Source organism: Galendromus occidentalis, unplaced genomic scaffold (assembly GCF_000255335.2).
Source record: "Galendromus occidentalis unplaced genomic scaffold, Mocc_1.1 scf7180000077233, whole genome shotgun sequence".
NCBI lineage: Eukaryota > Metazoa > Arthropoda > Arachnida > Mesostigmata > Phytoseiidae > Galendromus > Galendromus occidentalis.
Window position 1 is genome coordinate 164,279 of NW_003805221.1, and position 25,156 is coordinate 189,434.

The window sequence follows — 25,156 nt, forward strand, 5'->3', positions numbered from 1 at the left end:
TGTCTGGCGGCCGACTTCCTCTCGATTCCGCTACGTTTCCATTTCGGGATAGATCACATATGTATGAGAAGCCTCCGTGGCGAATGCATACGTCGGTCTATTCACCTCGCCCCGCTCCGCCTAGCTCCTTCGAACGCCTTTCATATCTTCGCCTTCGGCGTCGACGTTGCGAGAGAGCTACCGGGACCTTGTTGCTGAGTCGCTGACTGAGTAATTGACGATAAGGAATGAGTTACTCGAAACTTTGGGAGCAGGTGAGCCTCCATGAGAGAGAGACTGAGTAGCCGACTGATACGTCCGATAGATCGGAGGCTCCATCGATCACAATAGGGGAGACTCGCTGTAATGGAGGAAATGAAGTCTCCGTTCCTTCCAGTCGCTAATTCTATACAGGGTTAGAAGCCGATTTTCCGTCAATCAGAGGACCAGGTCATCAATCTCAGGCGTCCGCAGGTACCGTTCGCCGTCGGGGCGGCATTCCCGGCACGTTTCGTCGACGTAAGGCAGGGTATCCGTTTCGCTTGTTCTTCTCGTAGAACATCCGAGCTCCTAAGGTTCATACTCTGTGGTGGTAGTAGTTGATGTTCGCGCTTCGTTGACTCTCGACCCCTGACCCCACGTTGAGCGGGCTCCTCGCCTGAAAAGCTTCTCCTTAGTGTTAACTAATTCTCGAGGCCTCTCCGTGGATAGTGATAGTGGTAGAATGAAATAATGGATCGCTCTTATGGTCAATGAGCGGGCAATGACCGAAAGCCTCGCTCGCCGCGCGGGCAAACGAAACCGCCAAATCTAGTTGCTAACACTTCATTGGCGCCTCGCTGACTCGGATGGATACGGTAAGCTACGGCGGCTTGCGAGGCAAACATCCTTGTACTCGAACAGGAACGCCCTCAGTATCGTGCCCACGCACAGACGAGGGCCGCTGCGAAAAATCCTTGAATTCTCCTCTAGACGGGAGAACCTCATCGTATGTTATAGATTCGCACTCCATGACGGCTGACTCGGTCCTGCTACGTTTCCCGCCGCTACGCTTCAGGCGTGAATATTCGCCGAATTTTCCACAAAGCTCAATGATCGAAGCCGAAGGCTCGTCGTTGCGTGATTCCGACAGGAATCCGACACCGGAATGGATGCGACATCCTTCAGAGGAGAAACGATTTCATGGATGTTGGCTTCATTCATCCTCCATCTTTTCCCAGTGGCGTTGTCATCTGTCGGAGAGCAGTCAATGCTAATGTAGACGATGTCTGATGCGTCGTGTGGTTCCACCGATTTTGCGGTTCAGTCATCCAGAGCCCAGCAGGATAAGATGAGAGTTTGCGAGGATCTGATTTTCTGAGGGTCGAAACGAAAATGATCCTGAGGTTTCGAAGCTTTTCCTCTCGACTGAATCCCTGGATCCTACGACGGCGGAACCTCGTCAAGTCGCAGGTACCGTTCTTCCCATTGACTCGAATCAGCGAGCAATTTCGGCTCGTCTTTAGAAATAGACTCGCTCAGTCGGAGCGTTCCGCCAAGATTACAACTCATTGTACATAAAGCGGTATTCCTCTGTCTTCTTCTTTTGCCCCCTCCGATGCTGTCTCGGATTTCGCGCACAGTGTTGCCGCCTGTACTGATATTGGAGCTCGAGGCGACACCTGTCAAACGGGTCGTCGACGGCAGCAGAACGAGTGGGCGACTCGCTTCGGAGCCTTGATGCCAAACTCTTCGACAAAGAACACTGTTGAGAGCATTGATTGAGCAAAAAGTCCGCTGGCAAGGCGGCAACGGCGGCGCGCTAAGCGATTGCGACCACAAGTGTGTACCCCCCCTGTCAGAGCACTCACTCAGCAGAGGTCTCTGAGTTTGTGCCGCGGTAATCGATTCGCCCGCTCTGATCGCCCAGAATGAGAGCGACAGATATCGACTCTGATAGCGAGAGCGAGCCATGAGGCACGAAAATCATTCCTATTCCTGATCGGATTCAATGACATCCGAGACGGGAGGAAAAAGCGCACGGGATTGAGAAGTGTGGATCTGCGGTATCTGGAAACAATATCTCGTGTTGCTCCCTTCAGCCTGAAACGTGACGAGCATTAATAATTTCACCTGTGAGGTACGTACTGTTTTTCATAGAAAGAGATGAATTGAGTGAGTGAGGTGCTCAGAAGCCACGCTGTTCCGCAAGAAAAAAAAGTCGCCCACTGCGCGACAGGCTCTGAAAGGTGCCTCTTCTTCTGAGTGAGCGCCGTGCAAATCGTCATGAGTTACGACACCAAGGGCTGCCCTCCCGAGTGGCAAGCGGTTACGGTTATGCTGCGCACCGTTGTAGTGGCGGCTAGGACTTCTCTCTCTCTCTCTCCGTCCACAGAGAGGTGCTATGATCAATGACTCGGCCCGGCGGAGCCTCAGTCAGCCGAAAAAAAAAGACACAGAGAGGTCTCGTGAAGCGCGTGCCACGATGTCTGTTTGCTTCTCCCGTGCGTCGACTATCCGTTCACGGCTCTTCTGCGGGTGACATTTTTCGAATATCTCTCGAGGAAGAAACAACGCAAGATTCTGTGCCAGATTTTGGTTCTGGCGAATTCGATTCGATCGGAATGCACGTCCGTGTCGCCATTGATTAGGGATCGCGAGACGAGCTCAGCTCCGGGAATTTACCGATCTCTGCTGCACTCGGCTAATATCAGAGAGACACCTAGATTTGACTTTTGGGATGTGGTCGCCGTTCTGAGTAGGATCTACACAAACAACGGAAGCAGAAAACCGAGACCACGGCGCCCTTTGCACCTTCTCGCGGCCTTCATGGTTTTCGCCGAAGCGGACGGAGCGGCATCTCCTCTACGGAGGAAGCACTCGGTACTCATTCGATCGCGCATTGAAGTCCGAATCATTGGATGAATGAGTTGCCCAGCTACACGAGGAATACATACATACATACAGTTTTCGGATCATTCAACCAGAAATTTCTGTATGTGTACATAGTTCCCGAAGGTTCATAACAGCCTCAAAATGCTTCGAGATCACAGCTCGGGGAACCCCGACAACGGGTGAACGGAGGGCCCGCAACCTCCGTCTGGATTCCTGTGGTCGAGCTATCGAAAGGCAACTTGTTAAGGCGAATCTCTCGACTCTGCCAGAGGCAAAGGATAGTGGACGAAATAAGAGGGACTGTCACAAGGCACTTCGGTCACTCGCTCGTCTGTCCAAGTCAGTAGAGCAACTGCAAACGACATGAACCGGGGTGAGCGGAGGCGAGTTTGAGCGACTGATGCCGATCCGTCAAATGCATCCGTGACCCGTCTTTGATATATGTACATACATAGATATACACTTTGCGATAACAGTTCTCCATGTGGGGGGGGGGAAGAAAGGAGTTCGCGTCACAAACCATCATTAGCTGCTCATGGGGCTTGTCTGCCAGAGAGCCCCTTGCGAGGAAGTCGTCGAATGAGTCGATGGCGTCGCGGGGAGGATTGAAAGATGAAGCGTTGTAAACTAAGAGGGCTATGTCAACTCGTTCGAGTGCATCGCAGCCGTGAGCCTGGAACATTCCTCCAAGGCGGAGCACATGAATCGCGACTCGTGATCATTGCAGCGAAACTCTATGGATCTTCCCAGCAGACATTCATGGACGTGATCGCAACTGAGCGAAATTCCCTCTGGTTCCCTCAACTGCTAGTTCGACGTGAGATTCGGTAAGCTGGCTCGATGCTCGAATTATTTGCCATGTCCACGACCATTCGGGAGCGAGACCTGAGCGGACGTCCTATGAGTTGTCAAGCTAATCTTATGCATTTCCATGTGACGGAGAGACAGGCGGACTGGCTGAGAGGGCGCAAAAAAGACTATGTACGAATAGTGCAGTGCATCGCCAAAAGTTTCATCGTGAATATTTTCGTAATGGAGGATAGTTGGACAGCCGCGGAAGAGGCTCGGGATTATATTCGCTAATGGAACCAGCAAGCAACATCCATTGAAATGTAAGAACCAGGCTGCTTCCCTCCCGGCCGTCTCGTACCGTAGAGTACTCCGGTGCTCATCGGACGATAATTTTCTCCTCGTCGAGACTCCGTCAAGGCCCCCTATCGGAAAATATCGTCGGTGTCGAAGCTCCTGATTCTCTGAATCCGACCCGGGGAACTCCTTCCGCGAATACTTTCCTGGTTCAGAGGACGGGGAAACAGACGGCCGCGGACCGAGCGTCAGGCAATCGATTGAGGCTCCCTTCTCCCGGTGGTGCTGGGCATCCGGTTATTCCTCTGACGGATCCAGGTCGAATTCGATAATTGGCGCAAAGACGATGCCGGAACCGACGACAACACCTGCGGCTATAGTCGTTCCCTAGCGCAAGCGTCAACCGAGTTCAATAACCAGCCGGTTGCGGAGCTACCGCCAGAAAAAAAAACGAAGAAACAGAAAATAGAATGAATGGTGGTGAAGCTGGCGGTGGCGTCGCCGCCGCCGTCGATGGTGCCGATTCCGCGTCGGGCAGCCAGCTCCGAGCAGCGATCGACTGCTGAAGAGAGAAGCAAGGAACAGCCGCGGCTTCTCTTCTCGCGTTGGCCGCCAGGTGGCTCTCGCGTCGTCGTGAGCACTGATCACGTGACCTGTTCACGAGCGAGTGAAAATTTTGGCGCGAATTCCCCGTCAGAATAGTTGAGCCTGTCGAGGGGAGTGCGTCGCTGTGTTTTTCTGTGTTGATACCTAGCGCAGTGGTGTAGCGGCGAAAGCAGCAGCACATCAGCTTGCAGTGAGCCCTCTGGATAAAAGACTCATTTTTCAAGTGGTTCGTCGACAAAGCTCTCGACCGAACGAAAAACTTCAGTGCTCATTCTTATCCATGGTAAGTTCGCACTCCTCCGTGGGCTTAGTGCCGACGATCGTGGGTTGGTGACAGGGGATCGCGAGAGGGCGCCGACCGGCCGGCCGGTGCTCACCACTGACAAGTGTACGGATCAGGAGCCGGTGTCTTGCGGACCGCACATCGAGCTCCGTCTGCCCCATTCGGTTACTTGTTCTTCAGTTGCATTTGTCATGGAATAGCAAGCCGGATATTTTAGACATCCTCTGCGTACGGAACATGGGTCTCGAAAAAATGTAAGATGTGGGGAACTCTTGTGCTGACGGCAGGATACGGGTGCCACACGGCCTTCCATTCGGTGGAGATTCATAGGAAAAGTGCTCGGAGAACCCAGAAACACTTCCACAATCACGAAAACCTTTGGGGAGTAAGCCCATCGGTGAGACACGAAATTCGATATTTCGACACACGACATGGCGCACATGGGGAGGAACAGATGCCGCTCGCAGATGCGTCTTGAGTCGTCCGTCTGTGGGTCTGTCTACATACCTGTGGGTTCGTGCGTCGCGTCTCTTTTCTGCTTGCGCGTCGTGTATGTGCTCCAACAGCATACGGCCATCTGATGATCTTCGCGTGCTGCTGTCGCATCTACTCAACCTGAAGGTCCCGCTCGCTGGGCGTCACACTCGTCTCCGACTCGAGCTCTGATTTTTCTGCCCGAAGTCTCAACAGTTTTCCGACTCTTTTTCTTCTCGTTTCCGCTGAATCTCAATCAGGTCATAGACGCTCGAAACGTTAGGTAATTGAGAGATGGCGTCAGAGATTCCACAGACGTTGCCATCGAAAACTCCGGGACGTGTCCGATATCGATCCTCTTCTTGCTCCTGAAGTCGAGTAGGAGACGCACCGCTCGAGCGCCCGTTGTCCCCGATGCGGTTTCTGTCGTAGGCTGCGGTTTCTGCGGCTTTTAACCGGCACATGTAAAATTAGGTTTATGCATTCCTCTCGGAACGAGGCTGTCGAGAAGATGCGGTGCTTGTTGTCATTCTCTGACGTGGACAAGCATGACATGATAATCTCCGAAACCCGAGACTCCCTGGCACGCGAGTGGCTCGGGCCGGGTCGCCCTCATCCTCGGATACCGCAAGAGAGCGGAACTTCGGAACGTCGTTGTCGGTGCCGTTGTTGTTGGTGGCGTCGCTGTCGGCGCTGCCAACGTCTCTGATCAACCACAGCTGGCAATAGCTTGCTTTTCTTCAAACGCGCGAGGTCAAGTAGGGGTCGGAACCCACTTTTGAATTTCCGAACACTTGTTGCGGCTAATGCCGGTGTGGAACTCCTTTTTATTTTCCTTCTTCTTATTCGTCTTCTCGTACACAGTCCTAACGGCGATGGCGGCGGCGGCTGCTTTCATGCGGCGGTGACGAAGAACTGCCGCATCGTCTGCCACAGGCATTTCAAACCACTGCTCGGGGAAAAGGATTCCCATTTCTACTTGTCCAAGTTTTTGACATTAACTGCGGGCTGTACATAACGGGAGCGGCAGCGTCTGCGCTGTCTCCGCCGCGAATATATCTTGTTTTTGAAGTGCCGGGAACGGAGGAAAAACCGTACTGAAGTCGACAAAGACTCAAACTGACACCGTGAGGAGGGCGGAATCTCGAGACGTATGTTCTATGTTCTCTGTAGAGAGGCAAGAGGCAGCGCAGAGGCGGAATTCTGTTCGCGTCGTGCTATCTACCGGCCTCGGTTCGAACTCGGATTATTATTATCGGTCGGTGAAGCCGCTTTCCCGGACCGCACTCTGTTTATAGAGTTGCCGGTGAGGGCCTCCTCTTATATAAATATTTAAGAAAGCAACGCGCGCTCCTGGGAGGGAAACCGCTATATTTTCTGACCGCGGGTCCGTCGGCTCATCCGATTGGAAGTACGAGTAATCCACTCGTACGAGCCCTCCGACCGATGCTCTCTGGACGTTCTTCTCGAAACGTGACGGCCTGGAAACCTGTTGAAGGACAGGTTGTTCTCACGCATACGTCTAACGTCTAGTACCACCCAGGCTCCACAATGATGCCTACGACATCTTCATGAGAAAGGGGCTCTTCCGCATGGCATCTCGTTTGTGTTGGAACTAGTATGCGTCTGTTTCTGCTTTTTTTTCGGAATGCGAGCGCGGGAGTTGCGTATATTCGCCGTCGGCAACCTCAGAGTCAGTTTTCAGGCGTCGTACCCTCCAGGAGAATAATACTATACAAAGTCCAAAGGCCTCGAATGATGGTCAGCCTAAACGGTGCTACGACCGTTGGAACGGACACTTAACAAAGGCCACAAGGGCCAACGCCAGGGTACCGTGAGCTTCGAAGCTCAACACCACGAAGTCGTCCGCGTCGACGAAAACGATCGCTAACAGGAGAAGTTCCAGCAGCTTTGCCCTGAATCAAGACACAATGTCGAGCGTCCGTTCATTCACTCATCAAGCGGTCGTCTATTCATTCGTTTGTTCACCTCCCCGGCGGCTAAGAGCTCGAGAAAACAGCCTCTCATGGCTCCGGGGCTAAGGGTTTTCGTCGTTTTGCGTTCTTCGCGTGTTCCTCCATTTCGATTATCAACGAAGAATCAATACTGACTGGGTGAATCAATAGGTACGAGGCGCTCCCTTCGAAATCGTTCCGATCACGTTGGGGCCGAGAAAAAGTGGGCGACGAATTGTTTCAGAAACTGCCGGACTTGGACAAGGAGGTCACGAAAACTAATCATGTATTAAATGTCTCGGCGTAAATTTTCACAAATCGTGGACCGCTATGAGAATTCAACGACGGCGTTGCCCCGATAAGGTTCGATGTTTCTCCGTCGCTCGTTCGAGATCTCGCTCGTTTGCTGCCCGTCTAAATGTTCCCTTTGTGGCGTGATCAGACATCCTGCGTAAACTCGATATGGCTGCGCCGTACGTCTTTTCCGATCGCGTCAATGTTATCTCTTTATACACCCTACATGGAGGATGCATCTTCTGGACAGAATAGTATCGGGACGCATTGTCATTCTGTTGTTCTGGATGTTCCGTATCACCAGTGACTAGTTTAGAAGTCACTTACGTTGATCGTACGGCCGTGTTGTCTCGTTCAGCGTCTCGCTTTCTCTGTTTTCTCGTACGATCCCTCTGCAACCAATGGACTGAGCCGACGACCGCTATCGGTCAAGCCACAAAATTTATGGCGCGGTCCCGCTTTTAACCAGAGGCTTAGCTTTCTGTATCAGCAGCAGAAGTGTCTTTTTTGCGACCTGCTCCTCGGCTGTGCGGCTCAGCTCTCTCACTCGGCTCGGATCAGCGCGGCCAGCTCAGATCAGCTCCACCACTCAGGGTACCCCACCATCTTCAGCGGCACCACCAGAGCCAGCGTCGTCGTCGTCAGCAGCAGCAGCAGCAGCAACAATAGCGAAAGCACTTTCAGCGGGGACGACGGCGACGAAGAAGAACGGCGGCGGCAGCAGCAGCAACAGCAGAAGTCCGTCCACAACAAGATGGCTGAAGAGGCGCCCCGCACGCGGACTTCTTTCTTCTTCTTCGTTCTTTTCACTCTCTGGGCTCCTTGTTGTCGTTGTTCGGGAGGTAGCTTTCGAAGAGCTCGAGGTATGCAGCCGCCTTTCGCTCAGGTTGAGAGGCATTTCAGGCGCTGCTGGTCAGCTCGTCCGAAGGTGGACGCCTCTGTGAGAGGGCAATACTCCGATCTGAGGTATTGGGAACTCTGAAAAATAAACCTCACGAGTAAACTCCGAGCTTTCTCTCCCTGTCCATTGTCGCCCTGTACTCGCGAAAATTCCTGAAGGAATTTTGGTTTCGAGAGCCTAGCGTTGAATTGGCTGAACGAGTGACACTCCCCCTCCCTCGGAGTTCTAGATTACAGATTACGTTGGAAAAATCATGCATATATCCGGCAGCCGCATATGAGAAATCTATGAGGCTGAAGTTCCGCGTGAACGTCTCCGTGACAGACGAAGGGTCCGAGTGGGAGCGCGTGGTGTGATCGTGATGAGCTACTCTATCTTAGAGTCCGGGTCCGATTGATTCCGTTCGGCTACATAGATAGGGTATCCATAGCCGAAGTCGCAGTATTTTTTCCGGCGGCTTCTGATTGAGTGGTACCGAGAACAACATTTATTCGAGTATCCCCCGCTTCGATCAGCTGGAACGATCCCTTATGCGTGACTATTTCTCCTATGGATATTTTCTGCAAAGCAATACATATGTGTGTCGCAGAGCAATGACTGAACTTAACAGATGTCAAATGCAAGCGGAACGCGGAACCGCGCTCCCACCTCAACGTAAGCAAAGTACTTTTCTGTGGCTGACCGCATGGTGGAGTGCTGTACAAGGCGATTGGACGTGAACGGAAATTATTCTGGAAAGTGTAACGCGGCATCGGGTTGATCGGCGGTACTCACTCGTGCCGATCGAGGCCTTCGCTTGTTCCGACAAACGGTTATTCGTCAAAGAGGGGAGGAGTTGTTCTTCTACTCCTTCCATTGTCCTGACTGACTGACTGGTTGGCCGACTTGCCTGCTGGAGTGCTTTCTCGATCGCTCGCGGGTCTGACTGGCTTCGGCTGCATCCTACGGCCACGAACAACTATGTTGGGTGAGAACCCCGCAAGATAACTCTTCCGCACCACCGAACAACGAAGGATGCGCTATCAAATGTAATCGAAGATGTTTCATTCACGGTCATCGCGCGTTATCTACGTGTACCGAGAAAGGACGAATCCCTCGAGGGTTTCCCGAGTCCGCCGAACACCGCTCACTGAGGAAGCAGGCCTGTCGGGTTGCCGTTCGTGGGGGACAGTGGACCTTGTGGTCTCCGAGGGAAGATCAAAATACGATGAAAGCAAGGGGAGTCGAACAAGCTCGAAACGCTCGAGGAGCATCCAATTCATCGACGGTCATGGCTCCTAATGGGGTCATTTAGGCTCCACCCACTCATCACTGCATTTTGCAGTTGAAGCCATGAACGCTCAAGTGGTGCTGATGCGGTATGTCTTTCAGAGCTCTCATCCAGTATGAATACATACAACAATGAGAATTTCAACTGAAGGAAGTCCCCCAGAAGTGGAATCGCAATAATATTATAGTCTTGTTGCGTGACCGCTCACCTCTGACACAGGGAATGCATTGCGGAAGGTCTCCTGTTCGTGAAAAGAAACTTGGAAGAAAAGGCGTATATATGAAGAAAAATAATCGTTCGCTCCGTCATGTACCCATCATTCGATTTACGGCGGGCATTTTTCTGTTAAGCCCCCTTGCGAACAGAAAGAACGGAGTGCTCACTCGGCAAACAAGAGAAGAGAATAAGTAATAGAGGGATCGATATTGAATAAGACTCGATGATCGTTTGGGCATCCTTCGGTTATTACCTCGAACGGTCGAAGTGAATCGGAAGTCTTTAGCCGCTAGCAACAGCGTTCATTGGTATCGAGCTCCTAGTTGGAGTGATCTCGCATGTACGAGAAAGTCAGAAATGTCCGGCTTCGGTCCATCTTGTTCCTCCAACAGCAGGGATCGACATCTCTGTCGACTTTGACGTAATGAATTTTCCCTTCGAACGGGCAGCCGAAGCAACAGCTCGAGGTCTCGCCGTGACTTCAAACGCTCATGTGAATTCAGTCGCCAACGGTGGTGATACTTCCGAGGAGAACTGAATTATCACGGACTCTCAACGATTTGTTTCGTTAGTTGGCATTTCGATCTGATTAAAGGGTCGATTGGCTCTAATAAATTCGCCACGGATCACACCAATCTCATGACAGCCTCGCAAAAGCATCGCTTCGGCTCACAGCAATCTCCGCGATTTTGGACAGGTGCGCAATGCACCACCGCGGGCAGAGCCAGTAGCTGTGATCGTCCTCTTCAATTGAGTAATTTGCAAACACCCGGTTTATCTGGATCGACGTCGGAATCTAATGGAACACGATCCGATCGAGAGACCCGGGAACGAACTTTGGGTTGGGGTAGAGTCTCGGAAGACGACGGGGAAGAAACGCGGTGGAAATAATAGAGGGACGCTGCGAGGAAAAGCATGCTGGATCGCGGCACCGCGCCGTGCTCCATTATGGTATCCGAAGCGGCAAACGACACGGATGACGGCGACGTTGGCGACAACGACTGAGAGTAAATTTCTGGTGTTTGGTTTCTGTCGAAAGAGAAGCTGTTGAGATGCGCCTGGCTGAGTGAGTGAGTGACTGACTGTCTGTCTGACTTGTCCCTGCTCGTTTGTTGTGCTACGTAAGAGATAAACGGAACGGTTCGTGGCCGTTGCCTCTGTACAGAAAAGCCAACGGAGACTCCGTTGTCGTCTCCGAGCTTTTTCTGATCCAACTCATTATTTCGTCGACGACGGTAGAGCACTTCGAAGAGGTGGGACCTCGACAGGCGACTAACCGCAACCACGACCGAGGCACGGAAGAAACAGGAGTAACTCGAACGAGTGGACAATGGAAATGGCTTTTGGAAGTTTGGGCGCGCGCGCGCTCGGACGACACACACAAACAAAATCGTTTCTACCTACAAACTCGAAGGATGTTCATTGGTGGTGTCCTGAGCACGCACACGACAACTATTATGACCGTTTCATAAGTCGCTCGAAACACGAAAGCCGGATAGTTACCTCGAGTGGACGTTTTCCGTCGTTCGTTCATCTATCGCATTGTCGAATGCCGAACTTCTGTACGATAAAAAATAAATGGACCTCGAGGTGTCACGCACGAGATGGGCTTTCTGGACCGGGCTACCTACTATTTATCATGCCCAATCAGGGAGGAAGGGAAATACTTTTTGTCATTACCGAAAAGCGAGCACGATCGTTCGGCTGGTCACGCGCGTCGAAAAAAACCGGTGGACATTGAACTGGATAGCGGAACCGCTAATCCAATCGTTGCGCCAATAGTTTTACCTCGTTACCGTTGATTCCACGAAATCGTCGTCGGGCCCCACTGGTCTCTTCAAGCAGGGCAGGGTGAGGTCGCATACCTGTCGAGTTTTCCCTATTTTGCTCGTCGTCATGCATGAGTTTGAAAAGGAAGCCTCGTGCCGAAATCATGAATAGATGCGAGGAAAAAGATGATCACGATGATGAGAAACAGCAAGACGCACCAAACGGCGCGGTCGTCTGATCGAATGAATGGACAAGTGAATTAATGGCGAATCGAAGCTGTGTGGACAGCGGTTCGAGAGATAAATCGCGAGGCGAGTGGGCGGGTTATGACCGCGGAGATATAGTGCGATCCGAACGCGGCTCGAATCGGTGACACCGAGGCAAATCAGAGGCAAAAAGTAGCAGGACTTCTCTCGGGAAAGCGAGTCGGCGAGCGAGAACAAACACGGGATATCTCAGGCCAAGTGTAAATTAGTAATTGGTCGATTCCGCTATCGGTACGCAAAGAAATGCCATTTGCCATTCGACCACTCTCTGTTTCCCGCACGAATGTTTGCTCAGAATCGTTCATTGAGATAATCGAATTCTCGCTTTGCCCATCGGCGGGCCGCTTGTTCGGCTCTTCCTTCAGTTTTCTATGTCCCAGAGAGAATTCCCATTTTTTTTAAGACAAATCGTCGGCAGGCCGCCGTCGCCGACATTGCCGCTCCAACGAGAACCAGAGTCATGAGGAATAAGTTCGTTATTTCACCACATTCGTTCTCGCCTCTCGAGAATTGTCTGCATTTGCTCTACATAGAGGCAAGACAAAAAAAGAGGTGCGGCTCTGGATGCCGGCGCCCTTCGACTGTCTATTTCTCGCTCTGGAAGACAGATGACGCTCGTTGGACCGCGCTGGAAGTTTGCGCAAAGTGGATCCGTGTTGCTCTGCGAATCATTGATGTTGGACGATGTTCCCCCGACCTCAACTACGAAGCAGAAATATGACTTCGATGAGTAGATTTGCTCACGCCTGTCTCAGTCAGTCGCGGAAGCATCCCCTGATTGAGGATTGATATCGACGTCGTCTCGATTCCATTTTGCGCAGGGGAAAAGAGTTCCTCGCCGGTGGAAGAGAACGTCCATCGACTGTACACACTTCGTGCGAATGGCCGAATCTGACGTATTCTTCCACGGGACACGGGAGACATCGTCATGTCGTTCATCATCATCCCATGAAGTGCTCCAGTCGAGAGTGGCCGACGATTCCTCCGAGAAGAGTCGTACCATCATGTCAAAATCACATTCTGCGCGTGATACGATAACATATTCGAGGCAGCATCTGATTCTAGACATTTATGACTTGTGCTATATGCCGATATTGATATTCAGGCAGGGAGTCGATATTGCTTCGGAGATCCGTCCATGACCATGACCTCCTCCTCACCACGCGCGAATTGTTGCATCGATCGGGTGTACGGGGTACGGGGTAATTGTCTGGCTTCGTTGTTAGCCTTGCCTTGGGAACTGTTATTCAGGCTCGGATCCGCATTAGGATTGCATCCTCATCGTTAGGGAGTCGGTCTGTATCCGAACGCTGCTGGGGTTTTTCTTGCTCTTATTCTCGTGTGAAGGTGGACGTTTGTGTGGTTTTTGCTCGGCTGCTTGGTTAGTTGCGAAGTCGCTCCGTTCGTTCGGATGGATTGGATGCCTCCCGTATGCTGGTATGCCGGTGCCTCAGCGGACTGTCGAGCAAAAATCTCGCGGTGCCCCACTAATAACAGTGCGTATCTATTTCTGTCTTGACGTCGTCTTCGTAGAGTAAACATTCTAACGTGCTCTGCTCTGATTCTTCTCTCTGAATAGATTTTCCCCGAGAGTTTCGTGAAAAAGTATTGCTACAGCGCATTCTTCCCTTTCGTACACTCGGTGTCACGAGCGCGATACAGCTCCGCGGGCGACAGCGTCTAACTGTGCGACCGAGGCTCGCTTCTATTTCGATCTCGCTCCTCTGAGTTCCTTCTTTTGTTATTCTCGTTGTTTTTCTCGTTGTTGTTGCTGTCACTGTTGCCGAAAGCGCTGTCAAAAAGAGACGAATTGACGCCGCGAGGCGTTGTCCATAGTGCGGAATGATTGATTTAGGCTTTCTGGAGCGCGAAATGTCGATGGCGAAAATCTGCAATGCGAAACGGGTTCAAGTGCAGAAGCCTGGGAAAACGTGAATTTGAAATTCATCTTGAGATTCGTCTGCGCTCTTTGCTTGCTCGCCCATCCGTCTGGGTGCACTAGGCACCGGAGTCGTCGAGAATCTTCCGAATAATCGCAGGGGCGAGCTCGACACAGTCAATATCCCTCCCGCTGAGTGGAGTTTCGGGGTTTTTGCTCCTATTCCATGGAATAGACGTTTCTCCGAACTCGGGACGTTCCCCTAAGGGTCATCGGTGCGGATTCTGGTACGAACTACACGGAGAACAGAGAGAAACTTCCACCTCGCAGATTCCGGTTCGTCGTGACTCACGACCATACTCGAAGCTCGCTTGAGCGAAGATGAATGGAGAGTGACTGTGTTTATGGAAGGATACGGCCTTCCCGTGTTTCTCCGGGTGGGTCCAGTTTTTGGCATTCGATCATCCATTCCCTCCCTACCTACCCCCGGCGTCCTACCTGCCGGTCGCGCTCGACGGCGAGAACTCTTGACAGGTTTTGTTTGAAGTTGCTTCCGTTATTGAAACGCGACCTTGCCGGTGCTGCTCTCCATCTGTCGGCTTCCCCTTTACTCCTTTTCAACGGGTTTCCGCACTCTGGCAGTGCCCCGTTCGATCACTAGATCGGAATGGAATAGCCTACAGGTGTCTGAATGCTCGCTCTAGCTGTCTGACGGTGCCTGCGAGACCGGCTGCTGCTCGAGTGGCTGGCGTCAGACGCTCTTTCATTGGGCCAACCTGACCGAGTCAAACAAGCATGCTAGCTAGCAAGCGCCGCCACTGCTCAGAGGCCCCGCACCTGGCGGCTGTTCATCCTGTTGACTCGAACGTGCCTGAAGCCGCGCCGTCGGCTGAGAATGTTGGCCCAGCCAGGCACTCACTCACTCAGTCAGTCAGTCACTAAGCCAACCAGTTTATCGGTTCGTACGTCCGTCTCTTGAGCGTGACGTCTCGACGCCGAGTCCGGAACGTGCGTCGAACAATGCTCCGCGTCTCTACGTCGAGAAGATGCGGAGGGACGCTCCGTGCGCTAGAAACGCTACGCCCTAGGATGCAGAACTAGCGACGATGGAGGGTCCGGCTCGCCCCCCTGGTTAGAGGAGTTCTGGCCCGGGGTCCAGATCCGCGTCCTCACTCTCGGGTATTCTCGGCTAAGAGCGAGCACTCGGAACGAAACCCTGGTTGTTCGATTCGTATTCAAAGAAAAAAAACAGCGACGTCTGCGACCGAGCCTCAGCTCCTTGGCGACATCTGGCCCGCGGCTGACCCGAACCCAAGACATGCACCATGAAAAACTCATCTAGGTAGCGGGCTGTATACAATCGCTCGTTCGGTCTCCGCGACACCGGCTGGATTCCCGCGAGCACATGCGAGTCTTTTCTGAACCGCTCGAGGCAATCCGGACTTCCAGTCTGGAAATTCAATTTCATCAAAAGGAGTCGTCCCATCGAAAGTTCTAATCCGGAATTCGGAGCAGATTACTATTCGGAACTTCGGTGCTGTCTCGTCTAGTCAGACCAGGACTCGTTCTCCGCGAATTTCTGCTGATCCTGTGAGCGGCTCTCGAGCTCCCTGGACAAGTCCCAAGTCTATCCGACTCATCCTGGTTCGGATAACGTTGGCTATCCATCAAATTGGGAAGGGATTCCAACTTGCGAATTTGGAGAAAAGCTCTGCTTCATCCAGGCCGAGCGAAGCTCGGGCAGAACAGTGGCCCGGATTGAGGCGGCGTTGCGGTCGGATGACTCCTCGATACCGAAGGTGTGACACTCAGCTTGGAGGCGGGCGGATGGCGGTAGTCAGAAGACCCTCCAACGCAAATTATGGGTTGCTCCTTTCTGAACTCGAAGGAATTACTCCCTCCGGTGGCACGGCGGAATCACGAGAGATGAGATGTTCCACAGCTGCTCATCGTCCGCTGCTTCGGTTAGGAGCCCGAAAACGAGCAATTTTTCGGGATTGCGCCTTGCATCTGGATCGAAGACTGATTGCTCGCGAAGAGAGACACCTACCCGTCATATGCTGCCCCCAGAAATTCACTCGAATTACACTCGACTCGCCGCTACTTGATTTGCTCGGACTTCTTCGACATCGAGAAAAATACCAGACCAGAAGAATGGGAACACGACGTGTTTCCGTGAATAAATTGAGTCTCATGATTTTTTATCTTTCGGAATGAGAAGCGTGTTCGGGAACGCGAATGATTAATGGACAATTTGATGAACGTCTGCTCGGAGGGATTGATGTGAAATTTTCAGTCGGACGCTTGGGTTTCTGTTCCCCGTCGAATGCGATCATCTGACTTCAAACTAGTGTATATCCCGAGAACCCACACGAGCGAATGGACACCCCCGCACTTAGATGTAGGACGTGTCTCGCTCGTAGCCCCGGTCGTTTCCAGAACAACGAGATCTGAGTGAGACGGTGACGCCGCATTTCGTGCGGATTTTTACAAAACTGAGACGATCAAGATACGTTTGTCCCGTTCTAGCGTTCCTGTGGACTCTTTTGATGGCAAGGGCCCGCTGAGAACGGGCTGCGCTCGTAGATGTTCTGGAATGTCCCTTGTGGGGTCTGAAAGTCTTTTCTTGTGGGACATTCTGCATTCGAATAACCGTTCGAAGCCGACCACTTGAACCTGCCCATGTCTGGCGGCGCCTCTCGCGGTGTCAAAAACGCTCCAGCTGAGGTGGAGATCTTTTTTCAAGAACCGTCTCCACGGCCTGAATTGACCCTTGACTTCTTTTTTCCAGGTGAGTTTTGCTCCCGACCTTCCGAATACCTTGTGTACTTGGGAACGTGGTACGGAACTGAACGATCCGACTGAGTGAGTGAGGCTGAATGTGAGCGAGGCACTGGAAATGGTGAAGGCCGTCGCCGCTCTGTCTTGGCTTTGCATTCCGCCATTGTCGTCAGCTCTTCTTTGCACCCTATGTTCTTCAACGACAAGTGGGTCAACTTGGGCTGTGACCACGGTCGTAGGTCCAAGCGCCGCTGTGGCGGCGGTGCCGCTTGACAGAGGTCTTTCTGGTGTTTGGTGGTCTGATTCCGATCAGGTTTCGATCACAGTTGTGGGCTTTTGGTGCTCCGCGCTCCATTGAGCGTTATACGACGATTTTTTCATCGCGGAAAAGGCCGCTCCTACTTTCTCTTCGCCATTTCACCGCCTTCAGCAATACTATATATGCCCGAATCTCGATATTTATGGCCGGAGTCCTATCGATCGGAGCTCCTAGCCTAGAAGCGCGAAGCGATGCAACACCTGAACTCTCTCTGCGCATCGCATAAGTGTCGCATATCGCTTATCGCCGAGCCTCCCTGGTCAGACCGCACTCTCGTGAGAAGCTGCCTCACCCGCTACAAAGACCGCTCGGCATCTGCCGGACAATCGAGAAGAATGAGATTTCGCCCTCTTCATGGGACAGAACACGAGAGCGAGCGGACAGATAGGAACTTAAGGTCCGGATCGGCTGCCTCGTGGACCGTCCTGCTGGTTGGCTGAATCGAGGTATTCAAGTGAAGAGCCCCGAGTTCCAGGGGCGAAAAAAGAACCGGAGAAAGAATGACCGGAGAACCCCTCCTACGACCGAGAGCTCAGCTCCATATGCCGCTGAACATATGCCAGCCGGGATTAATAGGACGATAACGGTTTCAATGGACATCAGGCATCGACGGACTACTCATGCACAGATTGTCTGCTGAGGAATTTCGGGGGCATTTTATTAGAGAGAAAAGACTAGACTATTGAGGATTGAGGAATAGGAGACAGCTCCGAGAGCGAGTTCGAGCCTATCAACTCAGATCAAAAGACTCGCAGTCTTGCACAGTTCGCATCGAGGAGGGAAGCGAAAAACTCGGAGCTCAATGGAAATCCCGAGAACTTGGACTCTCGGAGTTTTCACAGCTGGAATTTCAGGGCTTATCAGAGCAGCTCCTGTCGAGTCGATTTTCCGTCGTCTCGGGCTCGAAATTAATGAGTCGACTTCTTCTTTGCTTGAATCGAATCCAGGAGAAGCGTATCAAGATCTCCGAAGTAGTCCGCAGCTTACGTTCCTCCGAGCTGCAGGGACGGCGGCAACGACGACTGGTTTCTATTTGCTTTCTTGATGTTCCGAATCGGGGAACCCGGATTGGCGAGAGCAATCAAGCGCTCATCGCTCTGAAATTTCGCTCGTGTGTTCCTAGATGTTCAAGCGGGAAAAAACGAAACGGTGGAGCGCGGAGCAAGCAATACAAAACGACGGAGCGAATGCTGCATAAAGATACACACGACGACAGAAAAAAAACGTCTGGGACGAAGGAGCAAACCTTTCAAGGTTGCCTAGAGAAGCGTTTGTTCCTTGCTACGTCTGTCGGATCCCTCGCTTGCCGGCTCGCCGCGCCTTGTCTTGCCTTCTTACCCACTCGCTTGCTCTGCCAAGCTACGAGCAAGTTGTTTCTTGAAACTCTTCTGTTGTTGTCGTTGTGGCTGTTGTTGATTTTCTGCGCCGCCATCACCTCCGTCTTCATATGCGCTGTGAAAGCGCCAGGAGGAATTCACTGTGCCCGCCGAAATCAATTTCATCAAGACGCGCGTTGCCTTCGGGGGAGGTGATTAAGGAGCGAGGCTTCAACCTCCGACTTCACTGACAAGTGAATGACTTCACTCATTGACTGACTCACGCTTCACGCGCTCGGTCGTCGTAGCTCCTCGAAGTTCCTCCTCCTCTTGTCTCGTCTATATTGCTCTTTCAACCGCTTATTGCCAGTCAGGCATTCGTTGGAAGTGCCCACGGGCCTCATGGCTTGTTGTGATTCCCAAAATAAATAGCGGACACGTCAAGCGTCGTCGCTGGCAAATAAAACCGTTCCCCCCTGCCCTCGGCTTCCTCTGCCTCCCTTCATCACCCCTCGCTCGGTGTCGAAGGTACATCGTGATGTACTTGCTAATCGTGACGCATACTGCTTGTGCTGCCCTCGACAGAATTGTATCGGACTTGAGCAGGGCAGCAGATAAGCGAGTGAAAGCGGAGGGGAGAAAAAGAGGGATGCACCATTTTCAGAAGAAAGTTTCGAAAGACCTACCTCACGATTCTTGGTTTGCTCACGGGAGACGGATGCGAAAACTATCGTTCAGGCCGAAGTCTTTCAAACTTGAACGGAAAAGAATCGCGTTCGGCGATGCCTGAATATCGCGAAAGCCGATTCCCTCCTTCCCGCCCTTCTATTATAGGGAACATTCGGGATCCCCCTTCCAACCGTTCGTGTTTCCTTTTTGTGTATTCTGGAAAAAGAATTCCTCCTCGTACGAACTTCTCGCTTCTGGAACTCCCAGGACCATCGGATAACTTTCGGGCGTCCCGGATCCGGAGAAAGTCGACGCCTCCGCTTGAATGCAGTTCCTGCCCCTGTTTCCCTCGATTTTCTCTCCCGCTTTTCCGGCCTGAAACGGTTTCCCGCGGGTCATGATTTTGAAGATTCCCGGAGGTTCTCATTCTTCGTAAGTTTTCTCTTCTTATGGCCGAGTCAGCTGGGACCCGCAAACAATTACTATATTCCATTATCTCTTCTCTGTGTCCATTCTCATGGTGTTCTCCGCTCGGTCGTGGTGGAGTCGGCGGCGATTGGAGCTGATCGAGCCACCGCCAGGCAAGCTTCAACCGTGGTCGTCCGAGTTTGTGACTTGAAACTTCGTCGGAATCGATCGGCGATTTTCTTTTCTGGAACGAGCGGTGCCCATCAGGATGATCCCAGATTTTTAAACTGTGGCGGCAGCGATGGCCCAAAAGATGACGGCTTGACGTTGTTGCTTTGATGATTTCTCGGAGGCAAGCTCGTTTGCGCTAATCTCGAGTAATTGCCATCAGCGCCGCCGTACATGATCAATAGAAATCGTAATGATTTCTGCTTACAGTGTTTTTTTCGCCGAATCGCCGCGGGCTCAGTCAGCCGATTAACCAGTCGCTTGCCGCTCGGTAGCTGCGGGCGACAGGAAGCTACCGACGTTGAAGGGCTTTCTTTGTTGTTGACAAGCTCATCGACGCAACTTCCGCTAGTTATCTGTCGTTATTCGTGTCAGATGAACGGGAATCTGCGGTAGTACGTCCGATACGAGGGAATGCTCCGGTAGTCGTGTCCAACGCATCAGGTTCACCTAATTATTGCGCTATCATTGAGGGTTGAGAACCGATGCCGCTCGTGGCCCTGGCCAGATTGGTGGGCTGAATCCTAAAACAAAAAAAGAGATCAGAGTGGAATGGCCTCTTCGGCTTCAAAAGGGCTGACTGCCACCATCTTATCTCGAGGCACATGGCTGATTTCCAAGGTTTCCTTCCGTCGGAGATCCAGTTCTCAATAATAATTGGAATCGATGTCTTTGGGACACGTCGACCCGGGCTCTTTATCGGAAGAGAAATGACTGTTTCCGTGATTGGGTCATCATCATCAGACTTTGGAGAAGTGAGCTCTCGTTGAGAGTGCCAGATCCGGAAGATCCACGGAGCCTAGAAAATGGGCACTCGAATTATTTCGAAAGTAGCAGAACAATCTTTTTCGACCATGGTGGCGATTCTGCCGCGGCAATCCACAGACGTGGCCGCACGCCCGAATGGGAGTGGTGGGAAACGAGGATCGGCCGTGGTCTAGGACATGACTGCCCTTTCCATCAGGTCGTGGACCAAGCACGCGCTCGGGTCACGGCTGGCGGACGAGAGCGGAGTTCATTCGGGGATTTCGCGTCCGATGGTCCGAGTACGGGATGGAGGTACGGAATTCCGGTTCTCCGAGTAGAAACTGTTGTCTCGATGCCCGAATATGAGAGGGGTTCTGACTATAATTAATTCATTGAATCTCCGAAAGGTAATTCGCGATCCGACGATATTCCCGGATCATCGTAGTGGTTAAAATCGCCGTCGTCCTCCGGCAGGCGGTTCGAGGCGTTTCCTCCGTGGAGACGACCGACGACGCAACGCTGCCGTTCCGGATTCGAAATCGGCAAGACGGAAAGTTCAGGGAAACGAACGCCAGAGACTGTTTTGATGGTGGTGTCACAAAAGATTTCCCTGGAAAAAGCTGGCGAGCAACAACCATTCGAGGGGAGAGAGAAAAACAGAGAATAAAGACGAGAAGAACACGTGGACTGTCCGCTGGAAAAGCGGGGGATGAAGCCACAGCTTGGAGTTGTACTCGCGCAGGTCTCAGGTCAACAGTCTGTAAGTGTCGATCCAGAACTCCGGAACGCCTTTGCTGCGTGTGGCTTCGACTTGTTGTCATCGCAGACAACGGCGGCTCCGGCGGGCTGCCGATGCGGCCGCCGCAGCGACTCGTCTTCTCCGTCGACTTCGTAAGACGAGCTTTCGAAATCGGTTGTCAGGACTCCGGGACTCCAGGATAGGTAGATGGTTGACTACTCGAGGAATGACAACGACCGAGGACCGGTCGGTGGATTGAGAGAAGCAACGGACGATTCGTGGACGGGAGCCAGGAAATCAGGAGGGAATTTGTGGGAGGGGGTGTTGTTGTGGAATTCATTCTGTGTGTTCGGCGCAGCAGCGATCTATTCAATGGTCCCGCGACCGACACCAGTCCGACAATCTTCGCCTTTCCGCCGCCGACCAGATACTTCCGTACAGGCAGGCGGGCAAGCGCGCAGACGGGCGAAAGCCGACCAGGCAAGCCGGTCGACGCCTGGCTAGATGGCTTTTCAACGGAGTCGACAAAGAAGAAAGAGTCGTCCCTGTCAGGGAAGAGTAGGAACTTCGATTTGCCATCTGTCCTGAGTAGGGCTGACTCGGCGCTGTCAGATGCTGGAGCGGGACCGACCAGTTAGCGAGCAGGCTGTTCGTAGGAGTCTCTGATGCTGATTGCCTTTTCGATGTTGGTTCCTCCGATCGGGATCAATTGACTTCAGCCCGAACTCACGGAAATCCCGTACGAGAATGCTTTTAAAGCATGGAACTCAATCGCAGACAGCTTCGAGGAGCAATTACCCTACCTACCTATATAAACACGTAGGGAAGGGAGCGGAATGTACTCCCGAGAGAGTATGCTTCCTGTTTGTATTGGATGCTTATGGGCACAGATGTCATCCGAAGCAGGGGTCGCGAACGGCTTTCCATCCTCTGGGATCGGGAGGGAAATGAGGATCCGCCTAAGGGAAGTGTCTGTTGAGATTGACTCTCTCGATCGATGTTGACAGCTTAGGACACCTGTTCCTGCGGGAAGTCCCTACTGCAAATAGCGTCGTGACGAGCCGGTTGCTGAGCAAACTCAATCCTCTCTGAACAGATCTGTTGGCTGGCTAATCTCGTGATCAAACTCTTATGTTTTGACAAATGCGCGCGGCCCCCTCTACAGATATTTACCGATGTTCTCGAGTCGTCGTCCCGGAGCGATGCAATCTGTCCTTGTGTTGTAGAACTGTGGGATAACTCGCAAATTCGAAGGCGTTCCCTTCTCGCAAAGCTTTCGAAGCAAAGTGGTGGAGGACTTACTTCTCGGAATCATACGCCCGATTCGTCGATATATGAGGGAACATCCACAGCTTTTGAAGGATATCTCACTCTTTGATGTTCGGAGCTATGCCTGCAGCTGCTGATATGATTTCAGTCTTCGAGGTGCTCGGGTACGGATGATCCGAATTGGACCTGGACGGCGGTCTCCGTGTCGACGAGCTTGCAAGCGTCTCCAATGGCAGAATACAGTAGGAATCGTTCGAAGTCATCCTGCGTCGATCGATGTCGGTATGAAAGACAAAAGAAAACCCGAAAGAGGCTGTTTCAGAGCTTAAGGAAACTTTCGAACTCCACCCATTCTGGGAGTGGTTCGGGGAGCGCCCTGACTGATCCTGTCGTGTCCTTCGTTCCCTTCGATCCCTGCTCTGATCCCTCTCTAGTTTCGATTTCGTGGAGTATCCATCCGACGCGACGGAGCGCGAATAGCTACATCATTGCCTTTAGTATCTATCTAGATAATTTGAGGTCGTAAGCGTTGTCGAGACCGCAGGTGGCACTGGCTCGTCTACCTCCCACTCTCTCGCGATGTAGGACAACTCGCGTTGTAGTAGAAGCCCATGTCTGACTGAGTGTGAATGCCATCGCTTGTTCTCGGTTGAGCGGAGGGAATTTTCAGTCCTGAAATTCCACCTGACTAGGACGCCTCAATCATCCGAACGACATTCCATCGACTAATTCGCGTCTTTGTGTTTCGACGTCACGTCCGCTCGCTCAGCCTGTCAATCGACGTCTAGCTCGTCGGCCTGCGCGTCGGCGTGCGTCGCGCTCTATGGCGCGCAGTTCCTCTGGATCGATATAGCTTCCTGCCGAGCAACGCTTCAGGGGTGGTTGTCGACGACAGTCAGGTCGAACAGGTTTTCAAATACCTAGGTTCGGACAGGTATTATTGGACTTTTACGTGGCCGATGTGATCCATGTCACTGAAGACAATCGGGTTCCTCGTGGGGGGAACTCGGGGAGAACATGACCGCGGGAGAACGATGAGACAGCGTCACTGGCCTCTGGAAGTTGATTTTTCTCCTTACGGCGGGGACCTGTCGTCTAGGAGATGGATTGTCAAACTTCTCCACCGCCCAGACGCTGCCCATTCTGGCAAGCGAGCCAGCCGGGGATTGTTGAAGTTTCAGGCCAAGTGTCAAGAGCTCTTCGTCGGGATAAAATACTCGACAAGTGAAATTTGTGCGTCGAATTTCCTCGGCGAGATTTGTCAGCGAGCCAGCGTTCGTCACCTCGTCTTAAAACCGTGCGGCGTCTCGATGCGACGGCTTCTGGGATTTACGGTCCACGTAAAGAATGGCAGCTGGAACAGAGTGCAAAGCGAAACCTGTTCCCCGGCACGCGCTGTTCTTCTCGCCCATTTAATAAATTGGCGGATAAAAGCTCCGTGTGCTTGAGTGAATGTTCGCGCAGATATCTTGTCCGGCAGCAGGTCGGCGCACCGACGACGGAGTCTCCGAGCGATTGACGCCGTGCCCTGTGCCACGGAGTTTTCGTTCAGATCCGATTATTGTTGCTGCTGATGCTCCGTGCCTTCCCCTTTTCAAAGATGACAACAACGACAGTGATGATGATATTTCAACGTTAGACGCTATCTCAGAAAAGGGGAGCAGTGAACATGTATTAAAGTCGGCTTGACGTAACCAAGAGGCCTATGAATAGGCTCTCAGCGTCCTGTGTGGGCCCTGTGGGTTCGGCGTTTTACGCCGTAGAAGACAACGGTTCGGCTTCTGCGTCAGCCACACAACCTTCGGTCGAAGTTCTGCGGTTGAACATCTTCTCGTTGGGTTGTATTTTTTATTGCCAGCTACTCTGACAGCGTTTGGGGCGACCGGTCCGTATATAGAGGGCTCCACTTGTAAAATCCGTGCTGCGTTCCGGGCCGCACAACTTTCGGCTACAGCGACTCCTCGTGCGCTTTTTATCTCATCATTTGCCTCGATCCCTTCATTAACACGTTCGTATCGAAGAGACGCCGGCGTCACCGCCCGCAGCACGTATTCTGCACCCAATCAATGTCAGTCAGACGTCCGGCGTCTGTCCAAGCGTCTGTCCGTTCCGGGGAAGGTCTCCAGAAAGCGAGAACTGTAATCTTATCAAGAAAGTGAATTCAGTTGACGAGGGCAGCGTTCGAATGTCCATCGCTATCGATTTACCTTCGCCGATCGGGACCGCGGCGTACTTTCCATTCGATGATCCTGATTTTCGCGAACGAGAAAAAATCAAACAAGGAATGTAGTCGAGCCGATGAGAAATTCATTTTTAATAGCTCGAGACTCCTTCTCCTTTCAGAATCCCGCGATAGGGTCCAGTGCACTGTGAGGAGACGATGTCCTTAGGCCTCGCGAAAACAGGGCCCGGAGGACTTCCGGGGCCCGCAGGCCTCCACGACATGCAACAGACTCAACAGATGGCCCTTAAACACATGATGACGCCACGCTGTACCATGTCTATCACGCGAACGAAGGGATTGCTAAATGGTCCCGGCCAGAACAATTGTTTCCTCAATTCGGCCGTCCAGGTAAGGATCGTTTACGATTAGAAATAGTGTCCGCTGATGACGCCAGCCTGCTCATGCTTCGTGAGAATACGTCTCGAGTTGCGACAACTGTGCTCGTGCTAGGCTCGAACGATCCTGGAAGCGGGCAGGAATTGTTGTGAACGGTGAGATTCTCTCCCGAAACCAATGACTGAAATCACTTTTTCAACGGAAAAATTGAGAAATCCGGGGAAATTCTCCCTTTCTCGGCCAAGTCCACCGGTGTTCCCTACGCAA

The 25,156-nt window shown here is 52.4% G+C and overlaps 1 protein-coding gene across 1 annotated transcript in view; it reads left to right on the top strand.

The window, feature by feature from the left end:
* Window positions 1–4,785: 4,785 nt before the first annotated feature.
* ec (ubiquitin specific peptidase echinus) overlaps window positions 4,786–25,156 on the top strand; it is a 39,541-nt gene continuing 19,170 nt past the window's right edge. The window contains 2 exon segments of the mRNA XM_029111086.1: window positions 4,786–4,828; window positions 24,673–24,901. Coding sequence (XP_028966919.1) covers window positions 24,710–24,901 — 192 coding nt within the window. The 5' untranslated portion in view covers window positions 4,786–4,828; window positions 24,673–24,709.